Source organism: Zingiber officinale, chromosome 7A (assembly GCF_018446385.1).
Source record: "Zingiber officinale cultivar Zhangliang chromosome 7A, Zo_v1.1, whole genome shotgun sequence".
Classification (NCBI taxonomy): domain Eukaryota; kingdom Viridiplantae; phylum Streptophyta; class Magnoliopsida; order Zingiberales; family Zingiberaceae; genus Zingiber; species Zingiber officinale.
In genome coordinates, this window is record NC_055998.1 from 89,881,170 (window position 1) to 89,904,264 (window position 23,095).

Genomic DNA, 23,095 nt, shown 5'->3' on the forward strand with positions numbered 1-23,095 from the left:
TCTCCCATCTATTTTTTTTTCTTATTTTCCTGTAAGAGTATAAAAGAAAATTTAGGTTCATTCCGATTGAAAATATTTAACTAACCAAACATCATTTTTAAGAATGATATCTAAACTCATACTCATTCCCATTCCATAATACTATGATACCCATTTTCATTATGATTCCTAAGAGAGAATCAAACGCTCCCTTAGTCTTTCAGTGTAGATAGGAGAATTTTAAATTCAGATTCCCTAAGAGTTCCTCGTCATAGTCGATTTGGAGATTTGATAAGTAATGAAATTTATAATTTAAGCAGACAAAAGATGAGGTAGGTCAGAGATGATTATAAAATTGGTTAAAATATAAAAGTTATTCACCTAGCATATGGCAGAGGATGAATGTTTAGACAGTCTGAGGCTTGAAGATCAATAAAGTTCAAACAAGTCATCCTCCTTCAGATGATTTCTCTGTCGAACGCTAAGTTCTACTATGCTAGAATTCGAGGACTTACTTCTTCGAACCGCTCGGTACAATAAGCATTATGAAATTCTGACATCATCATAGCCCTATTGTTTACACTCCACATCTCCGGAGAAAGAGGAGCAATACATGGTTCTTGTAGCTTTTGAATCAGAAAACAACTTCAAGAATTCCCTGTGACGGAGACTACTATGTTCCTACACTGAATGAATGCTTCATTAGAAGCTGCTGCAAGTACAACACGTTATATTTACAAGTTATTGTGACGACATGAAGACTTTGTGTGCGATTGTTCAAGACCTTTCGTGTGTGATTGTTTATTTCTATTTTTCCTTTGAAGCGTCTTCCAGAGCAGAGGCTTTGCAGATCGGGCAGATGTTCTTGATCAGCAGCCACTTCTTTACACAACTGGAATGGAAAATGTGTTTGCAGTTCAATTGCCCAAGAATTTCGCGATCTTTATATTCTTCCTATTTTGCAAGACATACCAGATGCTAGAGTTAGAACAAAAAAATGTACCAGATTTAAATTCAGTAGGTTCTGCGTTAACTTACCAGGCATATTGGGCAGCCATCTTCTTCATGGCCATCTTCAGTCTGATCCGAGCAGTAAAGTGTCTCCCTCAAGCAACTTCTGATGGCATCTACAGATAAACCGACACTCACATAGCCTATTCTCTCCTCCAAAGCAAGCAATTCCTGTACGAAATAATAGGATATTACAGGAACTATGAACACAGAAAAGAACAGGAGATTGAAGATGCAATTAATTACCTCATAGCTCATGTTGTCTATGTCCAGTCGCATACCTCGGTGTTGATCAATAAAATGCATTGGATCGTAAAAGGCAGAGTGATCCATCACAGCTACTCCCTGCAGCATCAATTTGCATGAGAGCAGTGTTTATGGTAACAAACACATATATGCTCCTGGAGCTAAAAGAACATGATAAGTCAAAAGTTACTGAAATTCTGACCTCGGCCATCTGACTAATACGAGAAGCATCCTCGTCCAAGAATGAAAGGACTCTGTTAGAACGACTTGTTCTTCCATATCTCCCATTATTCCGATGAACTAGTGACAATGCAGTTGGACGCATGGCGCGCACAGCAGATTCCACTCTCTGCAATCTGGAATCTTGTGTTATTGCTAAATCCATGGCCATGTAGCTAGGATTCACTCCGTGAGCTGTTCGCTGATCATGGATACTTAGAGACACCATCCTACCTCGTGATGAGTCACCATACTGCATCGGCAGAATGGAGCGGTAGCCTCCACTAATGTCCATATTGTTAGTGGTGCCACAGTTTGCAACAAAACTATGGTTGATATCATGATTGAAGGAGCTGGTTTCTGCAATTTAATAAATCAATTAAAACATAAATTTGTATTAGCATTTTCAAAAGAGAACATTGTGTTATGTAAAAAATAATACTAAACTACTCAAATTTAAACAAACCTGAAGAAGAGGACCTCGTATTAGGATTTATAAATATGTCATGATTCCACTGGCCTCCCATGTTGGCATTTGGAGTAATTGTAATTGATTGAACTTGATGAGATAAGTTGGTACTTGATCTGATTCCAGATGAGATGTTCTCCAAGTGAATAGTTGTATCATACCGACTCCTAACGTTTCTCTGAGAAGCATTCCTAGAATTTGATGAATCATGACTACAACTATGAATAAAGCTAGCAGGATCACAAGGCCAGCGTTGTGAATCATAAGTAGGTTTTGCCTGTGAAATTTCAGTTGAAGTTGTTGCATTGGAAGAACTTCCAGCATGGTAATATTTGTTTCTGTTTTCCCTTTGAGGAAACATGAAGTTTGCGGGATCTTTTCTTTTATAAGGTGCTCGTTCATACTCCATTTGAATGAATGGATTGGCATTCCTCCTAATATCCCCCATTGCATATTGGTTATGCAAAAATCCATGCTGCATAGTATGTTGTGGATGTTGACTAATGATTCCACCATAAGGAAAATGTGTATATTCATCATAAGATGTTTCTGCATTAGCTGGCACATTCGCTGGAACCTGACAATGAAAATTGCCTGATTGATGGTTATATGGCCCCAAATGAAGGTTGAAATGAGTGACCAGGTTCACTCCATTGGTTCCAGTATTTTCCACTGGAAACATAGAAGAATTTCCTGAAACCAAAATCATGTTACTTGACAATTTCCAACTTTTCAGAGTAAAAACATGATGCATGATAGTGCATTAAAATGTGTATATCACCCAAGTTCAACTGATGATCATGCCGCTGATGATTCTGCATCCTCTCACGATCCGTTTTGTACATGTGACTTGGATGACTTGAGTGCCTCTGGTCCATACTACCTGTTTGCATCATGAGGTAAGTTAGCTTCAGGAAAAGAGAAATGTTATGTGACAAGAAAAGCATACAAAATAAAATAGAGCTTCATGCATGGATACAGCCTTAAGGTGAAATGAAATAGGTGGGAAAATGGCCACAGAAACGAGTAAAACTGGGTATAAAATTTGGAAGTCTAAATGAAATCAGTTAATTATGGAAGTCACAAAATAGAGACAATAAGCACATTACTAAGGTGTCAACAAAGACCGTTTAAATTTGTTATGTTTCTGTCCAGAACCAAAACCAATTGGAAAACAGCAATAAAACATATTCCACTCGTGTAGCCTCTGTGAATTAGCTGTATTGAGTAACACAAACCTTAGTTTCAGCCCAAATTGAGACAAAGGAACTTGAACAAGATGGAACCCAATTTAAGACATTTAAACCTAATATATGTCTAGTTCCAAATAATTACTAAATTTAATTTCAATTAGAGATTTGATATGACATTAACTATGTTATATAAAGTATAAATACTTTATCCATTTAGGATGGGGGTGACAAAGGTACCCAACATTGTTCATAGTTATGTATTTAATCTTGTATTTAATACTTTATATAAGAGTTATTGTCATATCAAGTCTCTAATTGACCCAAATTTCAAGTTAAATTTAGTAATTATTTGGCACTAGACATATATTAGGTTTAAATGTCTTAAATTGGGTTCCATCTTGTTAAAGTTCCATTGTCTCAATTTGGGTTTTAAATGTGAGACAACTTTGGTAGAAGTTTAACCAAATTTGGTTCCATTCTTAGTTAGTAATTATGGATTATTTACTAATTTGATTGAGTCCATTAGGTTTCAGATTATTTCTTCCTTGAATATTTTTTAGTTTATTTTCAATCTACTTTACATAATAATATTTTCATTTGTGCTCTAGTCCAGATTCACTTAAGTTTATCAACCATAATGCATCAATTATTATTATATCTGTGTGTTTTGATTCACTTTCACCCTACAATTTTTTTTAGTGTTAGAGTAGATGGGTTAGGAGCTTATTTATCCCACATTAGAGGTGTCAAATAGGTTAAGCTACTTGCAACCCAACCCAGTAAAGTCTTGAGTTTTGCTCGACATGACCCACCAAAGATCGAGTCATGTCGTGTCAGGTCAGCATGGACGATGAGTTGGGTTGGGCAACAAGGGCTTGGTCCACAGATCAGATTGAGCATAGCTTGCGCCAATTTTGCCCAACTTTAACCTAAAAGAATCAAATTGACTTCGAAATTTAATAAAAATCCTAAAATTTCTCTAAATTTCTAAAAATTATTGTTTATTTTTTTTCCCTCTTTTTGACCAATTTGTGCTCTTTACAAATATACTCAACATGCTACAAATCAGAACTTAGACTTACAATATTTCTTAATCTTATCATGAAATATCAAAGAAGAAATTGAACAAATCAGCCATCATGCAATAAGAATGCAAGATATCAATTTCACAATTAAAAGATTTAACTAAAATTTTTGTTAGTTGTATCCTTTTGTTATCATTTATGGCTTTAGAGCTTATAAGCCTAGGGAGTTAGTTCCCTTTTCAACTATTTGCCCCTGTACTAAAATTTATATTGAGCTAATGTGAGACACACATACTGACTATTCTCTTGTTTTATAAGAAAAGGTTATATAAGGTAGTTTTTGAAATAATAACTATCTTATTAAGAGCATGATTAAGTCCTATGGATATTCTTGAAAATTATAGTTTATTTACAAATTTTTATGATAACTATTTTATCAAGAGTATGATTAACTCCTATAGACATTCTTGAATATTATAGTTTATTTACAAATTTTTGTATGGGTTACGGTCTTTTAAAATGGGCCTTGACCCCCTGCTATTAATCATAATAACATTTCTTCTTTGTGAGTTTTTATTCTGTGTGAGAGATCATTTATTTCATTGTACGAATTGTTTAGCCTCATAACTGCAACAAGTGATAGTAGATCTCAATGTGAGTTTTATTCGCCTCCATGGCACACCAATATATAAGTATTACATAAATTAATACTTAAATCCATGATCAAATTTCAACATGCTGACATCCTTCATACTATTATGGGTTTAATACATCATATAGTGATCAATCAATAAGAGATCCAAGACCTACTTGTATCCATATTTTGAACCACCTCCTATTTTAGTGCACTTATCAATTGAGATACATATTAAATATATAGATTAAAAAGACAGCCCGATGCACGAAATAGGGTCCTGAAGAAAGGTCAGAGCACATTGGATCTATTGTACGCAACCTTACTATGCATTTTGTAAGTGATTATTTTCACGACTCGAACCCGTGACCTCAAGATCACATGACAACAACTTTACCATTACGTCAAGGCTCCCCTTCTATATTAAATATAGATTAGCCAATTCAAAACACTAAATGTCTTGACAACATGTATTGAGCAATGCAGAACTTACTATGAATGAAGTTTTATTTCCACAAGGTAAGTATGAGTTAACAAAGAAGATAATGCAGAGTTGGCTCAACTCTCCTTGTAAGATTAAAAAAACTCTCAACTTACATCTCCAAAGAGAAAATCTAAATTATAAAAGTCCAGCTTATTCTGAAGTTCTTAGCTTTACTGTTGCACACATAGACAACTTTCAAATAAAAAAAGTTGGAAATTAATTTATTAGATTGGTATCAAGGCATGAAACATTAAATGCTACCAATACTCATGACCCACAAATAAGATTGCCTGATTAAAGGAACACATATCTAGATGAAGATATTATAGGCACTATGATGAATACTATTCTGCAAAAGGTGAAATCCTAGATGAAGATATTATAGGCACTATGATGAATACTAGATATACTATTTGGAGGATATTTAATGAGTACTTAGTGAATTGGTAGAGAATCCAAAAATAAATGAAGATTTTGGATTAGTAACCAAAGAGGATGGTAGAATTTTGTATTTTATTGAACTTATTTGAAACTAGATGTGCCATCAACTATTCAAAGATGTTGGCTACTAGAACATGGTGAAATAATAAAAATGTCTGACAACATACCTTTGTGCTTATAGCTATTTTGCATCTGGTTGATTTCTTATACTCAGCCTACCTCAAGGAGAAAACCTCTAAATTCTGGAAGAGCTAGAGTATTTTAAACCAATATTTAATATTAAAAAAACTAGGCCAATAAAAGTGAATAAATTAAAGCTATGATCAATGCTCTATTTTGGACTACTAATGCAATTGTCACAACTGGTACACATGCAGTGCAGTCTATACCTTGCAGGACTAAGGATTCGATTCTTTGGATGGAATATATGAGAGAAAAGAGGGAAAAGATCACAAAATATAAATAAATAATAGAGAATCCCAATGTAATTTTGTGATATTTTCCCTCACATATTTCATCCAAGTAATTGGACCCTAAATGTCCTTATCACAAAAGAACCTGAAAGAAATCAGTTGATGCATACCCTGAACCACCTGCAAGGCTGTATCATAGAGAAATTATCAAAAGACCTGTAAAGTAATTTTGTACTGCAAATATCATTGTGTTGAGTTCTCACAAATATCTGACATGACGTAATCGTAGATCAATTTGACAATTCCATAACATTACAGCATATCCATGAAGAAAATTTATTTGATCATTTTTCCATTCAAGGATCCTGGACCATGCACTGGTACATCCTATATCTAATAAAACAAATACCAAGCAGCATGATATGTTGTTGAGGTCCCAGTTCTAGATGCATTGGCTATTGGTTTATCATTATGATAAGTTTTATCTACATAAAAAAGCATTTCTGTAGCACTACTTTGGTGTAGAACTAGGATCATAGAATACATACCTCAATGAAAATAACTGACCAGAAACTGAATAAACTTAACTTCATTGTGGCATAACCATCAACCTCTGAACTTGCTTCTAAGAAAGTACAAGAAGGAATAATATCATGCTTATGCATGCCACACTAGGAAAACAAGAATGTACCACAATACCAAACATGTTCAAACTTATTCTATCTTATACTCACTTTGTTTTATGTGTTATCTGTTTTGTTGCTCAAAAATAGTCTTCTCTCCTCCTATATAACTTAACAATATTAGCTTGAATGTGTGGGTGAATGATATGCATCCTGTCATTCTAGAAATAATCAATGCGTCTAATCATAAATCTTAATCATTTCTCATAAGTGTGCCTAGAAATAAAATGATAGGTTCATAGTCAATGTTTAAATAGTTCATATTAAAAGAAGTGGTCTACAGTTGGTGCAGAGACACAAGCGTCTGCTCGTCAGCATGGTTTCATCACATTGCATAGGCATATATGCAGTCTCATTAATTGATGGAATCAACTATGCTGCTGTATATGATTTGGATTCTGATAGGCTTAGGCGAAACCACTATGTAAATATTTATTTAACCAGTCCAAGTACATCCCTCCTGTAACTACTAAAAGGCAGGCAAATCTAACTCATCCTTCACATCCATCCTACAAGAAATAGTGGAGAATATAGCTATGACAAACAACAACCAGATATGACTATCTTTTCATCGGGTAGCAGCATAATATAGTGAATATAGTGGGTAGATGACAGACATCAAACCTTTTTTCCATCTACCTCTCTAGATTTTCCTTCCCCTTAATCCTTCATTACACTTCTGGAATGCCTCTCTTATAAAGCTTCCACTTTATGCCCTGCCCTTTTTTGTTCCGTGATGTTATTTAAGGTTAGGAGTGACGATATCTACGAATGGTTAGGAATCAATGATGTTCAAATAGATCATTATCCTATGGCTGTGGTTTAGATAGAATTAGTTATTTTTATGAGTGCACATATAAACATATGTAATTATCCTTTATGAAATTATCCGACCCAATATTCCATACATAAATTTCTGTTTCAGTTATGTGTGACTATTACATTTTTGTTTCAATATTGCTGTGTCTAATTATGTTTATCCTATGAGAGTTTCTCCAGGTCATGTAACAAACTACACATAGTATCTATGGTCCTGCTTGAAGTGTTAGATAAAAATATGATAAAATTAGTTATCTGGATGGAGTAAGTCACTTTAAGAGTGTTTATGTTTATGTTGATTCTATAAACATATGTAATTATCATTCATGAATGATAGTGTTACTTTACAATGTAACTTCAAATACAGGTTCTTGGTAACTGAATCATACTTACCTGTCTAATATACATTTTATATATAGGTGGAATGTCATTGTGAATGTTGGAACTTGGGAAGAATAAAATATGGTGACTAGAAAGGACATAAGTTCTTGACAAAGAGTTTCTTTGATGATAAACTTCAGTAAATCAAACAACAGCAGTGCATACCATGCATACAAAGTTGGAATGACCGTCAATGTTTGGAACTTGGAAAGAATAAAACAGAAATGGTCAGTAGACAACAAATATGAGTTCTCAACATGAGTTTCGTTCAAGATAACACTCCCCATAAATGATGTCAGTATATACTGTGTACTTTGATAGGCCTCATCACCACACTTGCTGTGAACAATAGCAGGATAATGCTCTAATAAATGTCCAGCTAATAAAAAAAAAGAAGAGTCTTAGCAGCTACTCTATTTTGAAGGCTGACTAGATTATGATTATTGACTATGCTGTCTGGCAGAACCATGGGAAGTGTGAAATACCTTGAAGATCCATTTTCAAGATCATTTAAATAACTTGCCAAGAACATTACTACTGTGCAGATTTAAATTTCAAACTTCTATCAGTAAACTTCTGTAACAAACCTCATTTACATTGTACAGTATGTCACCTCTACATAAACAAAGAAGACAAAACAGCCTTCTATATGAAGCAAGTCCAAGCAGACATCATGTGGTGGCTCACATGATAGCCCAGTAGGATACTTCCTAATGGATTGCAGCACCCAAAAAAAAAAATTATGCAATATTACATAATAATATTATGATGGCCTGTTGCACTCTGAGTTATAAACAATTAGCTATAGACTCCAAAAGACATCTTTTACAAGACAAGTCTCCATTTCTTCAAGTTCACCTGGTCTTGTTATGCCCTTCCACTGCCCTGTTAATAATTCTTGTATGTTGATTCTTACACCAGTCGAACAGAAGAAAGTATAAATCATGACAACTACAAGAAGAACCTCAACATTTATTGCCATTCCACTGTCATGGCCTACAAGCCAGCCAAAATTAGTTCATCCAGGACAATTCATTTAGTTCACCTAAAGATATGCTAAGAGAGACCTGAAAGTTTAATGCTTTCCTTAGCCATTGGCTCCAGCTATGCTATACAAGCATATACATGTGAAGAATCAGATAGATCCAAGGTCTGAATTACTGTAACAAGTCAGTAGATAGATATGAAAGTTGTTTCTCCTTCAGATTTTACAAAGAATTATGAAGACAACCAGAGGAAATTAACCTCAAAACCATCTTTATTGCAGCAGCATCACATGATTTTTGTAATGATCCATGACTATCATCATTGATGCAATTGACCTCATCTATGCCAAATGTTTGTGAGTCAAGATAGACGAGATACCTACGGGATTCTATAGTGCAACCCTGACTTAAATCCCTTTCTAGACATAATAGTTGAAGGCCCAATCAAATATAGTTTCAAATAGAACCCCCTGTTGCCTGTACATCACAATCTCATAGGGATAGAAATCCAAAACCCAGGATCAATATTGCAAAGCCTCAAAACCTTATCTGCTCATGGTAGAAAGTGATGACGAGAATTGACAATTCCATATCCTCTTCTTCATGACCCACTAAGGTCAACAAAGTGCCTGCAATAGCAGTGATAGTTCAGTTGAATATGGTCAGAATGTTACTTAGTAACCCAACCCAATGAGGTTAACCTAAGAACTACAATTGAGGATAAATCTCTCTTCAAACAAACTATTAATCTAAGATGTCTAGGATTTAGGATTAGCTACTATGGAATTACTGATTTTAATAGAAAAAGATAGTATATCATTGAAGAACCCATCAAGATAAGCTAACAGACTTTACCTGTTTACCCAACAATATCTTCGGTGTTCGGCATTCAAACCACCACATATTCTGCATAACAAGAATTTTTTGTACAAACTAGTGCCAAAGCAGCTTATGTGTGAATTGACCAATAAATTGCATATTAGTCGAGCATCAACCAATTTGTAAAGTTTTGTTAAGCCTCATGTGTCCAACAGACATCAGAGCAAGAGATTCATCAGTTGGTTGAGTGAATAAACTAGGGATTATTTGTTGATAACACAATATTCCAGCTTCCAAGTTCTAATAAATCTCAAAAACATTTCTGTCAAGCATTGTACTTATAAAGCTAAAGATGGAAAACCACAATCCACAATCTGTCAATAGAAGGTTTAATTGCATCTGTTACAGCCATAACTATGCAGTTTAATCACATCATACAATGGACACATACATGATTAAATTGACTACAGTAGAAATCATTGAAATAGAAGATGGTTCTTTTTCATATTTAGTTTGTACAAGAATAAGAATGTTCCTATGACAATGGATAATATTAAGATAGTCAATCCAAGTGCCCTAGAAATTAATAGTTGGAAAGAGAAGACTTTTTTGGATTAAACCAAATTAAACAAAAATAGAACTTATCCATGTTCATCAATCTATGAGCCCTAGTTTTAAGTCTAGTTCCTTGTCGGTCAGCATTCGCAAAATACTTCATTCTGCCCATCAGTCGACACATGAAATAGTTGACACTTGTGAGTTAGAGAACCTTCGCATGCACGGCACACGCTCCTCTCCTCCCCCTTCAAACACCAACACTAGCTTCTCTCTCCCCTTCTCCACATGAGCACCTTTGCACATCAACCATCACACTAATGCAATCAGCATAGCATCACAATCTCATAGAATAGCTATCTCACAAGCACTTGCATTGACTCCTCTCTCTGCATTAATCCTCTGCATCAAAGCCATGCTGAAATTCTAGCTCCTCCCTATGTGTGTTGGCCCAGATAAGTCCTTTCCTACTCTTCTTCCTCTTCCTTCAACAACATTGACACTTGCACTCTTCTCCTTCCCCTTATCCTCCTTCAACATACCGCAAGCACAGATTCCGCAGGCACTGTCTTGAATGAGTTGGAGCCTGAAACTTGGCTCAGCTCTTGCTTGGTTTTATGATTTTCTTCTAGCAAGTTAACCAGAAATGTCAATTCATGTTTTAGAATTCATGTTTTACAAGAGAATCTGTACAAGTTCCAAATTTTTTTGCAAAAGAAAATAAGCAGGCGTCCTTGTTATTTTCCATGAGAATACATGTCATATACAACTTAATGGATTGATCATTTCTATTTTGATATTGTAGATCAAGGATGTTATTAACAATAGTAAGCCATAACATTATGTTTTAAACAATAGTGCATAACCTTACCTAGGGACACAATTTGTATGACTTTATGAAAAAAGTAAATTGCCTACTTACTCTCAACGAGAAAAAAAAAAATACTATGTTAACATAGACAATCACACTTTTACTACTCAACTTAAATAACCAGTTGTCATGACTCAAGAGATGGTGCTAGAATATTGTCTTCATCATCAATCTGTGTTTGTCCCAACTATTGAGTTGGCTACATGTTCATAGGTTTGCACAAATTTTAACACAAGCTACCTAGGCCTGATGCTACTAGAATGTATCCCCTAAAATGCCATCAATGCCCATAAGATAAATCAAGATTCTAAATACAAAATTTGAATGTATCACATTCTAGGACAGAAATCTAATAAAGAATACTTAAATACATTTTTAAAATAAAAAATAACTTAAATTCTCAATTTATTGCTGTTAATAACATGTATTGATGCATTCCAATATTATTACTGGAAATGAATGACTGATTTCTGAACTTGAGTTTCAGGTGAAGAAACTGTCAAGAAATTGAAAAATATATCTACAAAGGTATCCAAATCCAGAAAGGTGAGTGTGGTGTAAGGTACCAAAGGAAATAATACTGTTTTAACTAGAACTGATGAAGCGATGACAATTGAGATAATTTTTAACATAGTACAAAAGTTTGGAACAGCATGTGAAAGTTTAGAGTAGTTCAAAGTTCTTCCTTTGAAGACTCTGGACGGGTTGCCTCTCAGACTAACAAAATTCAACTCAACTAGGAAGCAGGATTGTAGAGGATGCAAATCTTATTTATACTCTGCTCTGGTTTAGCTGACTTTAGGCAAATATTGGAGTTTGTTGGAACTGGGTAAGACATCAAAAGTTTGAGTACATGAATACTTGGGACATAGCTTGAAGGAGAAGACGTAACAAATGATGCAAGTGTTGAAGAGATTGTCTCTTATGTCTAATTTCCTAGGGAATTAAGGAAGCTTAATAATGGGATATGTTAAACAAATGTAGTAGCCTTCAAATATATTGATCAATTTTATTTCTTAAACATGAGACCTTTATTATTACAGAACAGAAATAAATTGCTTTCACCTTAAAATGACCATGACATTGGAACACTGCATAAATTGTGATGCTTCCTGGTCTTCTAACATAGGATTGATTATATGGGGTTGATTTCTGCACTTATAAGGAACTAAATGGAGCTTTGTTAGCAATGATAAAAGTTTACTCTTGTAGATTTTGAGATATGGACTATGCATCAAGGTTTCCAATTTTCATTAGGGTTAAGTTTATGCAGGGAAGGGACAGAAGAAGAAAACTCACTTGGGGATAAGCTTCTCCAGGCGCTAGTCACTGCCTCCAACTATTTCCCTGGGCAGAAATGGCAGGATAGAAGGGAGAGGGTGAGAAAACATTCTGCCTCTTCCCAATGGAAACATTCTAAAGGGAAATAAGTTGGAAACATTCTCCTTCCTTGGACTTATCAGTACGGATAATTCCCTTAATTAATTTTCTCAAATTACTTGTTGTCAACATATACCCTCCTTCCAAGAATGATGAGTCAGTCAGACACTGTTGTGACATGCCAAAGCCGATTCGTAAAAGCTTTGGCAATATAGACTCTTATGTCAACAATCCTAGGAAACTAAGAAGACTTAAAGTAAGAAGTCAACTACGACACAGTCTTAAGTATTCAGATAAGCAGCGCATGAATGTACTTTAATTTACTAACACTATGGGTAGTTCAAACCTGGAAAAATACAAAAATGCAGCGACATCAAAATCTTCTTCAGTCTTTTAATTATATAAGACATCAAAATTGCAAAAACCGATAAATGGACTTCCCAGCCCCAGAAACAACTGGAAATTCCGGCAAGAAAATGAAATACTAACGATCCATATAAATCTCAAACAAATTTGGGCTTCCCTTTAATCAATTATCCAAATTCTCAACACATGAAAAACATAAACTAGCAACAAAAGGAAATAAGGACGGTAAAGACCTCATCCACGGCGAGCGATTAAAATTCCATTCGGTTACCAGTAAACAAAATAAATCAACACAGATAAGGAAAAACAATCAATAAACTACAGAAGCAATTCAAAAGGAAGAAACAAACGTAGGGAAACATGTACCGAGTGGGTTTGATTAACGAACGACAAATATAAATCAGGTGACGAATCGACGATCTCTTTTGTGCGCGCGACGAAGCGTCGATCGGATCAACGCGCGTCGAGAAGAGGAAATGATCGAAGAGGAGAGGAAAGGAGAAGAGAAGAACCGATTAAATTGGGGAGAGAAAGCGAGTAAAACGTTCTCCCACGCCTTCCGCAACAAATTCCTTCCGCACTGTTTCTTCCCCCTTTCGTCTTTGTCTATATACACCGTACCCGTCGCTGTCAGGAAGAACAGGGCAAAAAGGAAAAGATTTCGAAGACACGTGGCAAATGAGACTGGATTCCCAACTGGGGCGAGGTGCGACCGGGTCCGGTCTAGGCCGAACTTGGGTTTAGTGCGTTCTAACACTCTGCTTATGTGTGTCGGTCAAATACTTTTATTTAAATAAAAAAAATTGAGTATGAGAATATGATAATCAAATTTATTTTACTGAAAATACTTATCCCTTAAAAAAGAAATAATTAATCAGGTAACAACAAAGTTAGAATAATCAATCTGATCCTATAAAAATTTTCCATCGATCATTAGGATAATCAAAAAATATTTACGACAGGTGACCCAGAAGTCCAGCATCCCTTTAATTGCAAGTCTCATTTGAAAAAAAAATCTCTATAAATATATCGTAGTTTGGAGACAACTAAGCATTCTTATCACTGTATCATAGTCCTGGAGCTACTCATTGCTTAAAAGAGAAATATAGAATGAATGGCAATTTACCAAATCGCGTAGTTAATTTTGTGAAATTTCCAAATCATGTAGGTATTTTGGAAATGTCCAAATTGTATAGGCTTCCATGGTAAAATTCCCATTTTACCCTTGACATCCTTACGTGTGTCTAAAGCATGAATTGAACGAAAATTTGAGGCATGTCACTGACTCGCTTGTTTTCTCATAAAAAAATCCCAACACCTCCTTGCCCCTGCTTCATTGACGAAACTAGAAACCCTAGCACTCATTGGTGAAAATAACATAAAAGACAACTTTTAATTGATTGGGCCTAATCCATTTAGTGTTAATCGATGCTTTTACTAGGTAAGCTCAGGCCTCATTGACGAAACCTTGAATGGTAGGCCTTAGTGCTTCACTGGTGACCGCATCATCTCCCATTGGTACAAGGCTTCCATCCCTTCAGCTGGTGTTTGTTTGTTAGAAGAAGCAATTTCGAGTACGAGGTGACCAAATGCTAGTGTATTAATAATATTTCAAATGCCGAAAAATCCATCATCTTCACATGTGACCGAATAATTTTTATTCGTTAAAAAATGTAATCAAAATATGTATACTTAGTTTAAGTTAGTTTCACAAAATTTATGTGATTTAATTTGCGAAAACAATATGATAATGGAAAGTAAACGATTTTAGTGAAAAAACTATAGTCTCTCTGAACTATCATCGGCTAGGAATGATGTTTACAAATGCTTTGATGTGTACAATCAAATATTTAGTTTGTATTTAAGTTTGTTAAATCTATTCATATGAATTGGCTAAAAAGTGGTACTTAATTTGAATGTTATTTGTTTGTTCATTTACAAAGGTGGAATGTTTAATTTATATACCATAGGGAATTCAAACATCTATATCAACAGCTAAAAAAAATTATATATCGAGAATAAATTATATTGGAGGAGTAAATTAGGTCATTTTATAGATTTTATTTGTCAAACTTTCCTAAATGGTAAGGAAAAAGAGCAGCCAAGAGTGAGACTAGATGAAAAACAAATTAGTATTATACGCAGTAGTCCCTTTGTGTCTTTCCTTAGCATATCAAAAATTCCACTTCGAAGATTACTAGTTAATATTTTTGAGAATTGGAATTTAGAAGATAAAATATTTAAAGTTTACAATGTGGGTGTGACCTTCACAACTAAAGACATAGCACTATTGCTCAGAATCCCAAATAGAGGCATGACTGTAAAGATGAATTTGAAGGTTGCTTTTAGAAAATTGTATACCAAATATTTTACAAGGAAAGAACTTGATCAATCAAGATTGGAAGACCTAATGAAGAAATATTATCTGTGTGTTAATTCAGATAAGGATATTAGGTTGTTTTGTAAATTATATATTTTGTATAATTTTTTTCTATTTTATTTGTTTCTTCTATTTATAAGATACCTATAGGAATTATAAATATTATTGATGATTTCGACAATGTAGGAAATTATAATTGGATTAAGATAATATATAATTATATAGATAGGAAATTATAATTAGGTTAAGATAATATATAATTATATAGGTCCTTAACTCTCGATATTTGGAGAAGTGTTTGCAGCAAAAACTCCTAGCCATACGATCACGATGCTTTATATGAAGGGATTTATGGGTATACTTAATGTAAGTCTTGAATATTTAGTTAGTTGTTTTCATAAGTAGATAAAATAATCCAATTATATATTTGTCATAGGCTTGGTTTCTTGCATATGTCCATATTCAACGGGCAACTAGTTTGGTAGGACCCAGAATAGACTTCGAAAGGTAAATCTCATCTCATATGGGAAGACAACCTTTCTTGGATTCATCTATAAACCATTTTACCATTTTATTGATGTATATAGACTATGAAATACTAAGCAATATTTTTTTTCTATCTCTATATATTTTAATCTCAAGGATATAGGTTATTTCTCTCATGTTTTTCATGGAGAATAATTTAGACAACCAAACTTTAACTAACTTTAGAATGTGCAGATCGTTTCCTATAGATAATATGTCATCAACATATAACACTAGGAACATGACCGCACTTCCACTAACCTTCATGTTTATGCAGGGTTTGTCCAAATATTATGAGAAATCAAACTCCCATCCATGTTAGTTTTCTTCTTGAAAATCCACTTGCACCCAATAGGTACTATACCTTCAAGTGGGTCCACCAAGTTTCAAATTTAGTTTATCATACATGGAATCCATTTCCGATTTTATGGGTTTCAAACCATCATTCTCTTTTTGAACTTTTTAGAACTTCTTCATAAGTAGACTTCTCATCCTTAATGAGTAATCTCTCCTGAGAGCAGTAGGTGAGGATGCATTCTCCAAAGAAGGAACAGTAGGTGTTGATTCGACATAGAGTTTCAACGAAACTCAAAGTCAGGACCGGACAATCCAGAGATTATCAAATGTTATCTTGCTTTACATATTAATACTGTTTCTAACTCCATGAGGCAGGTGATTAAGATTGCAAGGTTGTTAAAATAGGTCTCTAGGGGCTCAGAGCTTGTTCGAGCGCTCGGACCTCTTAGCACCTGAGGAGGGAAGCAAGTGCCTGGGTAAGGGCCTTCGTGGATTCCTAGCGAGGCACCCGAATAGTCCGAGCGCCCAGAGTTGCTCCAGGAGCCCGGATCCGCAAAACTCATCATCACGCTGAGTTGGAGTGCGATGACTGGCCAACCCATATTAGTTGTCTAGGGTCCGGAGGGGGTCCAAGTGGCCAGACATGGATAAACTTCCAAGATAAAGTTTTGATGAGAGCTCTCCACGTCAGCATTGTCCAGGCACCTGGGAGGGGATCTAGGTGCTTGGACGGGGCTATAAAAGGAGGGTTTAATCAGCAGCTTTAACACATCAATTCAAAGAAGTTTCTCTCCTACACGCTACTTAGAAAATGCTTATACGACACCCAAACACTGCTCCGATGACCGAAGGCTCGCAACTTCTGATCTTTAAAAGTTGTCAATATAATTTTATTTACTGTTTTTAAAATTATTGTAGTTCTTATACTCTATTCGTGTAACCTTTTTCAAACTACTAGTGGATTATCCATCAAAAACACTTAACGATTGTGGGTCTTGGAGTAGGAGTCATCACAGGCTTTGAACTAAGTAAAACTTGGTTATGTTAGTGTGTTGTCTTACTTTCCTTTTCTTTATTCCACTGCACTTACTCTTTACGCGAGTGTTTTCTGAAAACATGGAAAATCTATGAGCGTTATTCACCCCCCCTAGTACTTTTGATCCTACAAATTAAACGTATCCTACTAGATCTATGAAGAAGTGGTGTTTAAATAGGTTCATTTGTTATCTCATCCAACTAGTAATCAGCTGTGGTTTCTTATTAGGCATCTCTTCTTTGTCTATTGGAGTCACTTGAACTACTCTTAGTTAAACCTTACTCCCACTATTTTTCTACAAGAGAAACTATTTATCTAAAAATACAGCATGTCTTTAAACAGACACATTTTATTTTAAAGGATGATAGAATTGGTAACCCTTAGTTTCCTTAGGGTAACTAATAAATAAACACTTATCAGACTTAGCATCCAACTTATCTGATATTATCATCTTCACATAAACAGGATAACCTCATATCTTCAAATAAGATAAATAAGGATTTTTTTAACTAGTTCATTTCTTAAATGGAGTAGTAGAGACTGCCTAAGTTGGAACTCTATTTAACAAGTAAATAGTTGTCTTGAGGACGTAACCCCTAAAGGATTTGGGAAAACTCACATGATTCATCATTAACGTAACCATGTCCAATAAGGTTTGATTTTTCCTTTCTAACACACTATTGTGCTATGACATGTGAGGCGGAGTCCATTAAACAATATTCCATTATTTATGAGACAATCTTGAAACTCTTAAATTAAGTATTCATCAATTCGATCGGATCAAAGTATTTTAATACCTTTGTCAAGATGTTTCTATACTTTATTTTTAAATTCTTTGAACCTTTCAAAGGCCTTTGATTTGTATTTCAATAAATACTCATACCTAAATCGTGAGTGATCATCGATAAAGGTGGTGAAGTAGTTATAACCTCCTCGTGCATAAGTTGACATGGGTCCACACACATCAATATGTACGAGGTTAATACTATTGGACCCCATGGTTGTTTTGATGTGATCAATCAAGTTAGGTTAGGTTCTGTTTAGTTTTGATCCCTGTGTCTAAGTGTGCAGAAGCTTAGGAGCATAGGAACTCGACAGAAGACATAGCTAGCGAGAAGAATGGAACGGGAAGGGAGCTGACGGGCTCGGTGCATCCGAGGGACGAAAGGGCTGCGGAAAAATACACCGGTGGACAAGAAGAACGTATGTGGCGATCGAGGGATGAGAAGCCAGAGCGGAAGCCTGCTCGAGGAGAAGATCGGAAACTGAATTCGTGTGAGCCCTATTCCGGTGGCCAAAATCACCTAAGCGAGTGGAGTCGAAGTGGAAGACCTGGACCGAGGCGAGCAAAATCGGAGCAGAAGACCCGGACTAGAAAAAGTCAACAGGGTTGAATTGAGGGTTCGGGCGCCCGGACCCATTCCGGGCGTCCGGAATCAAAAAGTTATCAACATCGACGTGGACATTGACCATTGCATCGGGGATAGATTTCTATCCCCCTCCAGGCACCTGGAACCCTTCCAGGCATCCTGACTAAGACTATAAATACAGCATTGGTCCAGAAGCTTAGAATCAACTCTCTTGTACTAACTTCTAAGCAACTTCTTAAGCTTTTCTTGTGTAAAAGGCTTCTCCGCCTTTAGAGAAGGAGATTCTGACTGAGCTTTGCAACCGCCTTGGATTAACAACCACTTAGGTTGTAACCAAGTCAATCCCTGAGTCTCTTCTTTAGTTTTGTCATTTTTATTCTTTTATTATTGTTGCACTTTAAGACTTGAGAGAACAAGGAGGGTATTTTTTTTGTGTTTTAGGCAATTCACCCCTTCCCTCTTGTCGGCCCTCTGCGCCAACAAGTGGTATCAGAGCCCAACCACCTCAGAAGAATTAACCGCTGACTAAAGCATCAAAATCAAGACGATGGCCGGTGCAAGCATTCACCCTCCAAAATTCGACGGAGACTTCGGACAATGGAAACGTCGGATGGATGTATTTTTCAAACAGATTTTGAAATTCTATTAATAATGAAATACTATTTTGTAGTTCCAAAAGATAAAGAAGAATACCAATGGATGAAGAAGGAACAAGCTGACTTCATGGTGAACGACAAAGCAGAGTTCCATTTGCTCAGCGTCCTTCTTCCCCAGGAGGTCAATCAAATCAGCAGCTACCAGTCCACCAAAGATCTCTGAGAGAAGTTTCTAGAACTTCACGAAGGCACCTCGGAAGCAAAGTTAGCACGGCGAGACATTCTCTAAATCCAGCTAACGAACCTGATGATGAATAATGGAGAAAAGGTAGCGCAACTCCAAGCACGAATCAAAGAATTGATCACTCAGTTAAATAATCTCAGAGAATCGGTAACAAATCGAGATTCAATCTGGTACGCACTTAATGCCTTCCCGAGAACTCCAGAATGAGCTTTCTTAGTAGATGCATACTACATCTCTAAGGATCTTGAGGTAAGTATGCTAGAAAATTTATTTTCTACTTTTGAACTTCATGGATCTCAAATTGCCGAACCTAAAGAAACAGAAAAGTCAAATCTCAATATTGTCATAAAAGCCAAGATGGACGATCCTGACTCTGAAGCATCGATCGACGAAAATGAAGCAGCGCCACTAGTAAGAAAATTTAGTAAATTTATTAAAACTAATAAATTTAAATCATAGTCAAGAAAATAGTATCGAAACAAAAGGATGGTCTATTACTATAACTATAATGAAGAAGGACATATTAAGGATGACTGTCCAAAACTGAAGAGAAAAGATAAGGAAAAGAACAAGAAACCAGCTCGGTCCAAACATAATCTCAAAGCCACCTGGGATGATTCATCATCCTCCGAATCTGAAGTCGAAGCCTACGTCAGACTTGCCCTAACAATGATAACATGGTTAATGAGTAATTAGTTATCTTGGTTGGATTTTTAGATGTGATTAAGGTGGATGAATTATACATGTTTGATTCATGATGCTTAGTAATTGATGGAATTAAACTAGATTGGATAATTAGCGTATGCAAAGGAAGTTGTTTAAAGAATAGATGTACCATTTGTTTCATGATGGGTTCAATTGAATCATTAGATTAATTAACATATGGTTAATATTATTATGTGAAGAAAAATGGAATTAATTAAAGTTAATTATTATTTAGGATTAATTCATGATCGTTGATTAGGGTTTTTCCTAATTAGTCTTGGGGACTTTATTTAGCTATCTAATTCATATGAATTTAGCTAAGTAAAATATATTGATGTAGGACTCTAATTTTGAGATGGACATTTTGACGTGGGGTTGATCTACAATTAAAGGTGGGTTCTTCTTACCTTGATTCTTTAGTTATTTGACCTTAGTGCATGAGTTATATTTGGAATGTAGTTGTATTTACCTTTGGTCCACTTGTATTTTTCTGTGCTTGATACTTATCCACTTGATCTTTGAGATAATTATTTCCATATCTATACAATTTCTTGTTGTCATATCTGATATTTAGTAGATATTAGATACAATGCTTACTTGCTTTGACTGTTGTTTACTCACATAACTTATTGAGCATGTTGGCTTACTATAGCATATATATATATATATATATAATGACTGTTGCATCTTGCGCATCATATCATTGCATGCATACTAATGAGCATTGTCTCCCTTGTGGTGTGAGAGAGTTATCAGTCAGGGCCGCACACTCAACCACTTATGGATAGTGGTAGCTGGAGTGTGTCGCTTATCCTGTAGTGCTCCCACTTGGTCACTCATGGATAGTGGCGGCTGGAGATACGAGTAGTAGGAACCCCTATTGCTACATAGCTAGTTAGCTATTATGCAAATTGCCCACTCGGTTACTCGAGAGTAGTGGCGGCTGGAGTGTTGTACAATTGTCATTGTTTAGGCCTCTCAACCAAACGAGGGTCGTGGTGCAGAGGGGTGGGTGGGGTGACCATCCATGCATACTCTTTTGTTATTATACTTGCTTATGTTGTTGATTGCTTATTTATGCAGTTGTTTTATTGTAACCATATGGTACGCCTACAGTTGTTGGGTTATATATACCTGTTGCACGTGTTTCGTCACTAGCTTACTTATTGGTAGTATATATATACCTCATATTTGATCCTTATAGTTATGAGCAGTATTATCAGATCCTCACTACACCTGATTTACTATTACTTGCTTAGTATATGGATTCAGGTACGAATATTCATTATGATATCTTGGTAGATCATGATATTTTTTTCCCTATAAGACTATATACCTTTGGCTCTCTCTATATATATTATACTCATGCACTATCTATCTATTACCCACTGAGTCCTAGCACTCACCACCCCTTTGATCTGGTTTTTCTTTCGTCAGGAAATAGGTAGATGATACTAGGACACTTAGAGGATTATGACTGTTAGTCTCGTGTCACATTCGAGGATGGTTTTCTGGTTTTGCTTACTACTTTGAATTTGTGAACTTGTTATTGTAATAACACAATGTGGATTTGGAGTTTATTCTTATAGTTGCATGTATTTTGGTTGTTGTTGTTGTGTCAAGCCAGGACAACTCGCAGTTGGTTGTTTTTGTTGGTGCAATTGACCTCTAGGATTTTGATGTTTGACAATATGATCAAGGGTTGACCCAAATGCTTGAGAGAGGGAAGTCTAGTCAGGACTAGATAACTAGCAAAGGTAAGTCCTAACCAAAGGTTAGGCAAAGTGGAAGTCCTGGCAAGTGAAGTCAAACCCTAGTGAGTGAAGCTAGGTGGTGGAAGTCCCGGTGAGTGAAGTTGGGCCCTAGTGAGTAAAGTTAGGTGGAGGAAGTCCTGGTGAGTGAAGTCAGGCAATGGAAGTCCTAGTAAGTGAAGCTAGACAACCCTAGGTTATATGACCGACTGGCGGTCGACCGGACCAAAAAAATCTTGAATTTTGTTAACATTGTACTATTTTATCTATTGTGTTAATTTAGTGTTGCAGGGAAGTCCAGCTAGGTCCACGGGCCGATCCGATAGCAAGCATGAAGTCCAAACTGGTCGACAGGCTGACCGGATGTCTGGCAAAAGGTAAGTAAAGGTAAGCGACTGGAGGAAAGTGACTATGACGATATGTTCCCCATTTGAGGGAACAATAAACGTCGATCCAATTTAGAACAATTTCATGAATCTAAGTTGAGATCGTGACAAGATTCTGGTCTCGGTGAGACGAAATCTAATTACTACTCTTTTACTTTAATTTTGCTAACTTTTGTTTTGTAGGGTAGTATAACTTTTATTTTGCCTCGGACTAACATTTTCTTGTAGGAAAAGGAATTTCTGGAAATGGTGGTCCGGGTGCTCGGAACGGATCTGGGCGCTTGGAGTTACTCCGAGAGCTCGGAACTGGTCCAGGCGCATAGAAAGTAAAAACTTATCTCCTTGCAACATGGAGCACGCTGATTGTAACAACCCAAATTTCCTCAATTAGAGTCCTAAAAGTAATTTAAAAATATTTAAAAATGCTATAGAAATATTCTAGGGATTTTTAGAAATTTTTAGAGTATTTTTATGTAATTTTTGGAGGTCGTTTGGTATTTTTACTAAATGAAGGAAGTTTCGACAAAAAAATATCCAAGCCAAGAATTGAACCCACGACCTTTGACTCGATCAAAACCCAGCTAACCAGGTGGGCAAATAGATTTTTCTATTTAGAAAAGGCAGCAAATTTATTTAAGATAGTTAACAGAATATTGGATTATGAAAGGGATAAGTTGATCTTGGATTTGTCTGTTTAGAAAAGGTAGCGAATTTATTTAAGATAGTTAACAGAATATTATAAAAGGGATAAGTTGATGTTGGATTTGTCTGTTTAGAAAAGGTAGCGAATTTATTTAAGATAGTTAGCAGAATATTGGATTATAAAAGGGA

At 35.7% G+C, this 23,095-nt stretch overlaps 1 protein-coding gene across 16 annotated transcripts; it reads right to left on the reverse strand.

Moving 5' to 3' along the window:
• Positions 1-522: 522 nt before the first annotated feature.
• On the reverse strand, positions 523-13,573 carry LOC122001745 (probable E3 ubiquitin-protein ligase HIP1). 16 transcript variants are annotated; one of them, XM_042556637.1, is made up of 11 exons: positions 13,341-13,573; positions 9,528-9,612; positions 6,849-6,899; positions 6,663-6,739; positions 5,869-5,943; positions 2,706-2,807; positions 1,922-2,617; positions 1,439-1,815; positions 1,237-1,335; positions 1,018-1,161; positions 523-933 (listed from the first exon to the last, which is right to left on the reverse strand). In XM_042556637.1, the coding sequence occupies exons 5-11, from the start codon at positions 5,891-5,893 to the stop codon at positions 787-789; spliced, it is 1,590 nt and encodes a 529-aa protein (XP_042412571.1). In that variant the 5' UTR covers positions 5,894-5,943; positions 6,663-6,739; positions 6,849-6,899; positions 9,528-9,612; positions 13,341-13,573; the 3' UTR covers positions 523-786. The 16 variants fall into 16 exon arrangements, with proteins under 16 accessions (XP_042412571.1, XP_042412576.1, XP_042412569.1 ...); XM_042556642.1 differs by having other exon boundaries at positions 6,849-6,950; XM_042556635.1 differs by having other exon boundaries at positions 6,849-9,157; positions 9,243-9,612.
• Positions 13,574-23,095: the final 9,522 nt, after the last annotated feature.

Bases quoted from the DNA above. Each gene is read 5' to 3' on its own strand.
- LOC122001745 (XM_042556646.1), bottom strand. From the start codon at position 2,871: ATGCTTTTCTTGTCACATAACATTTCTCTTTTCCTGAAGCTAACTTAC. The intron at 2,618-2,705 runs GTGATATACACA...TTTTGGTTTCAG, and splicing joins TGATCATCAGTTGAACTTGG to GAAATTCTTCTATGTTTCCA. The intron at 1,336-1,438 runs GTCAGAATTTCA...TTGATGCTGCAG, and splicing joins GTATTAGTCAGATGGCCGAG to GGAGTAGCTGTGATGGATCA.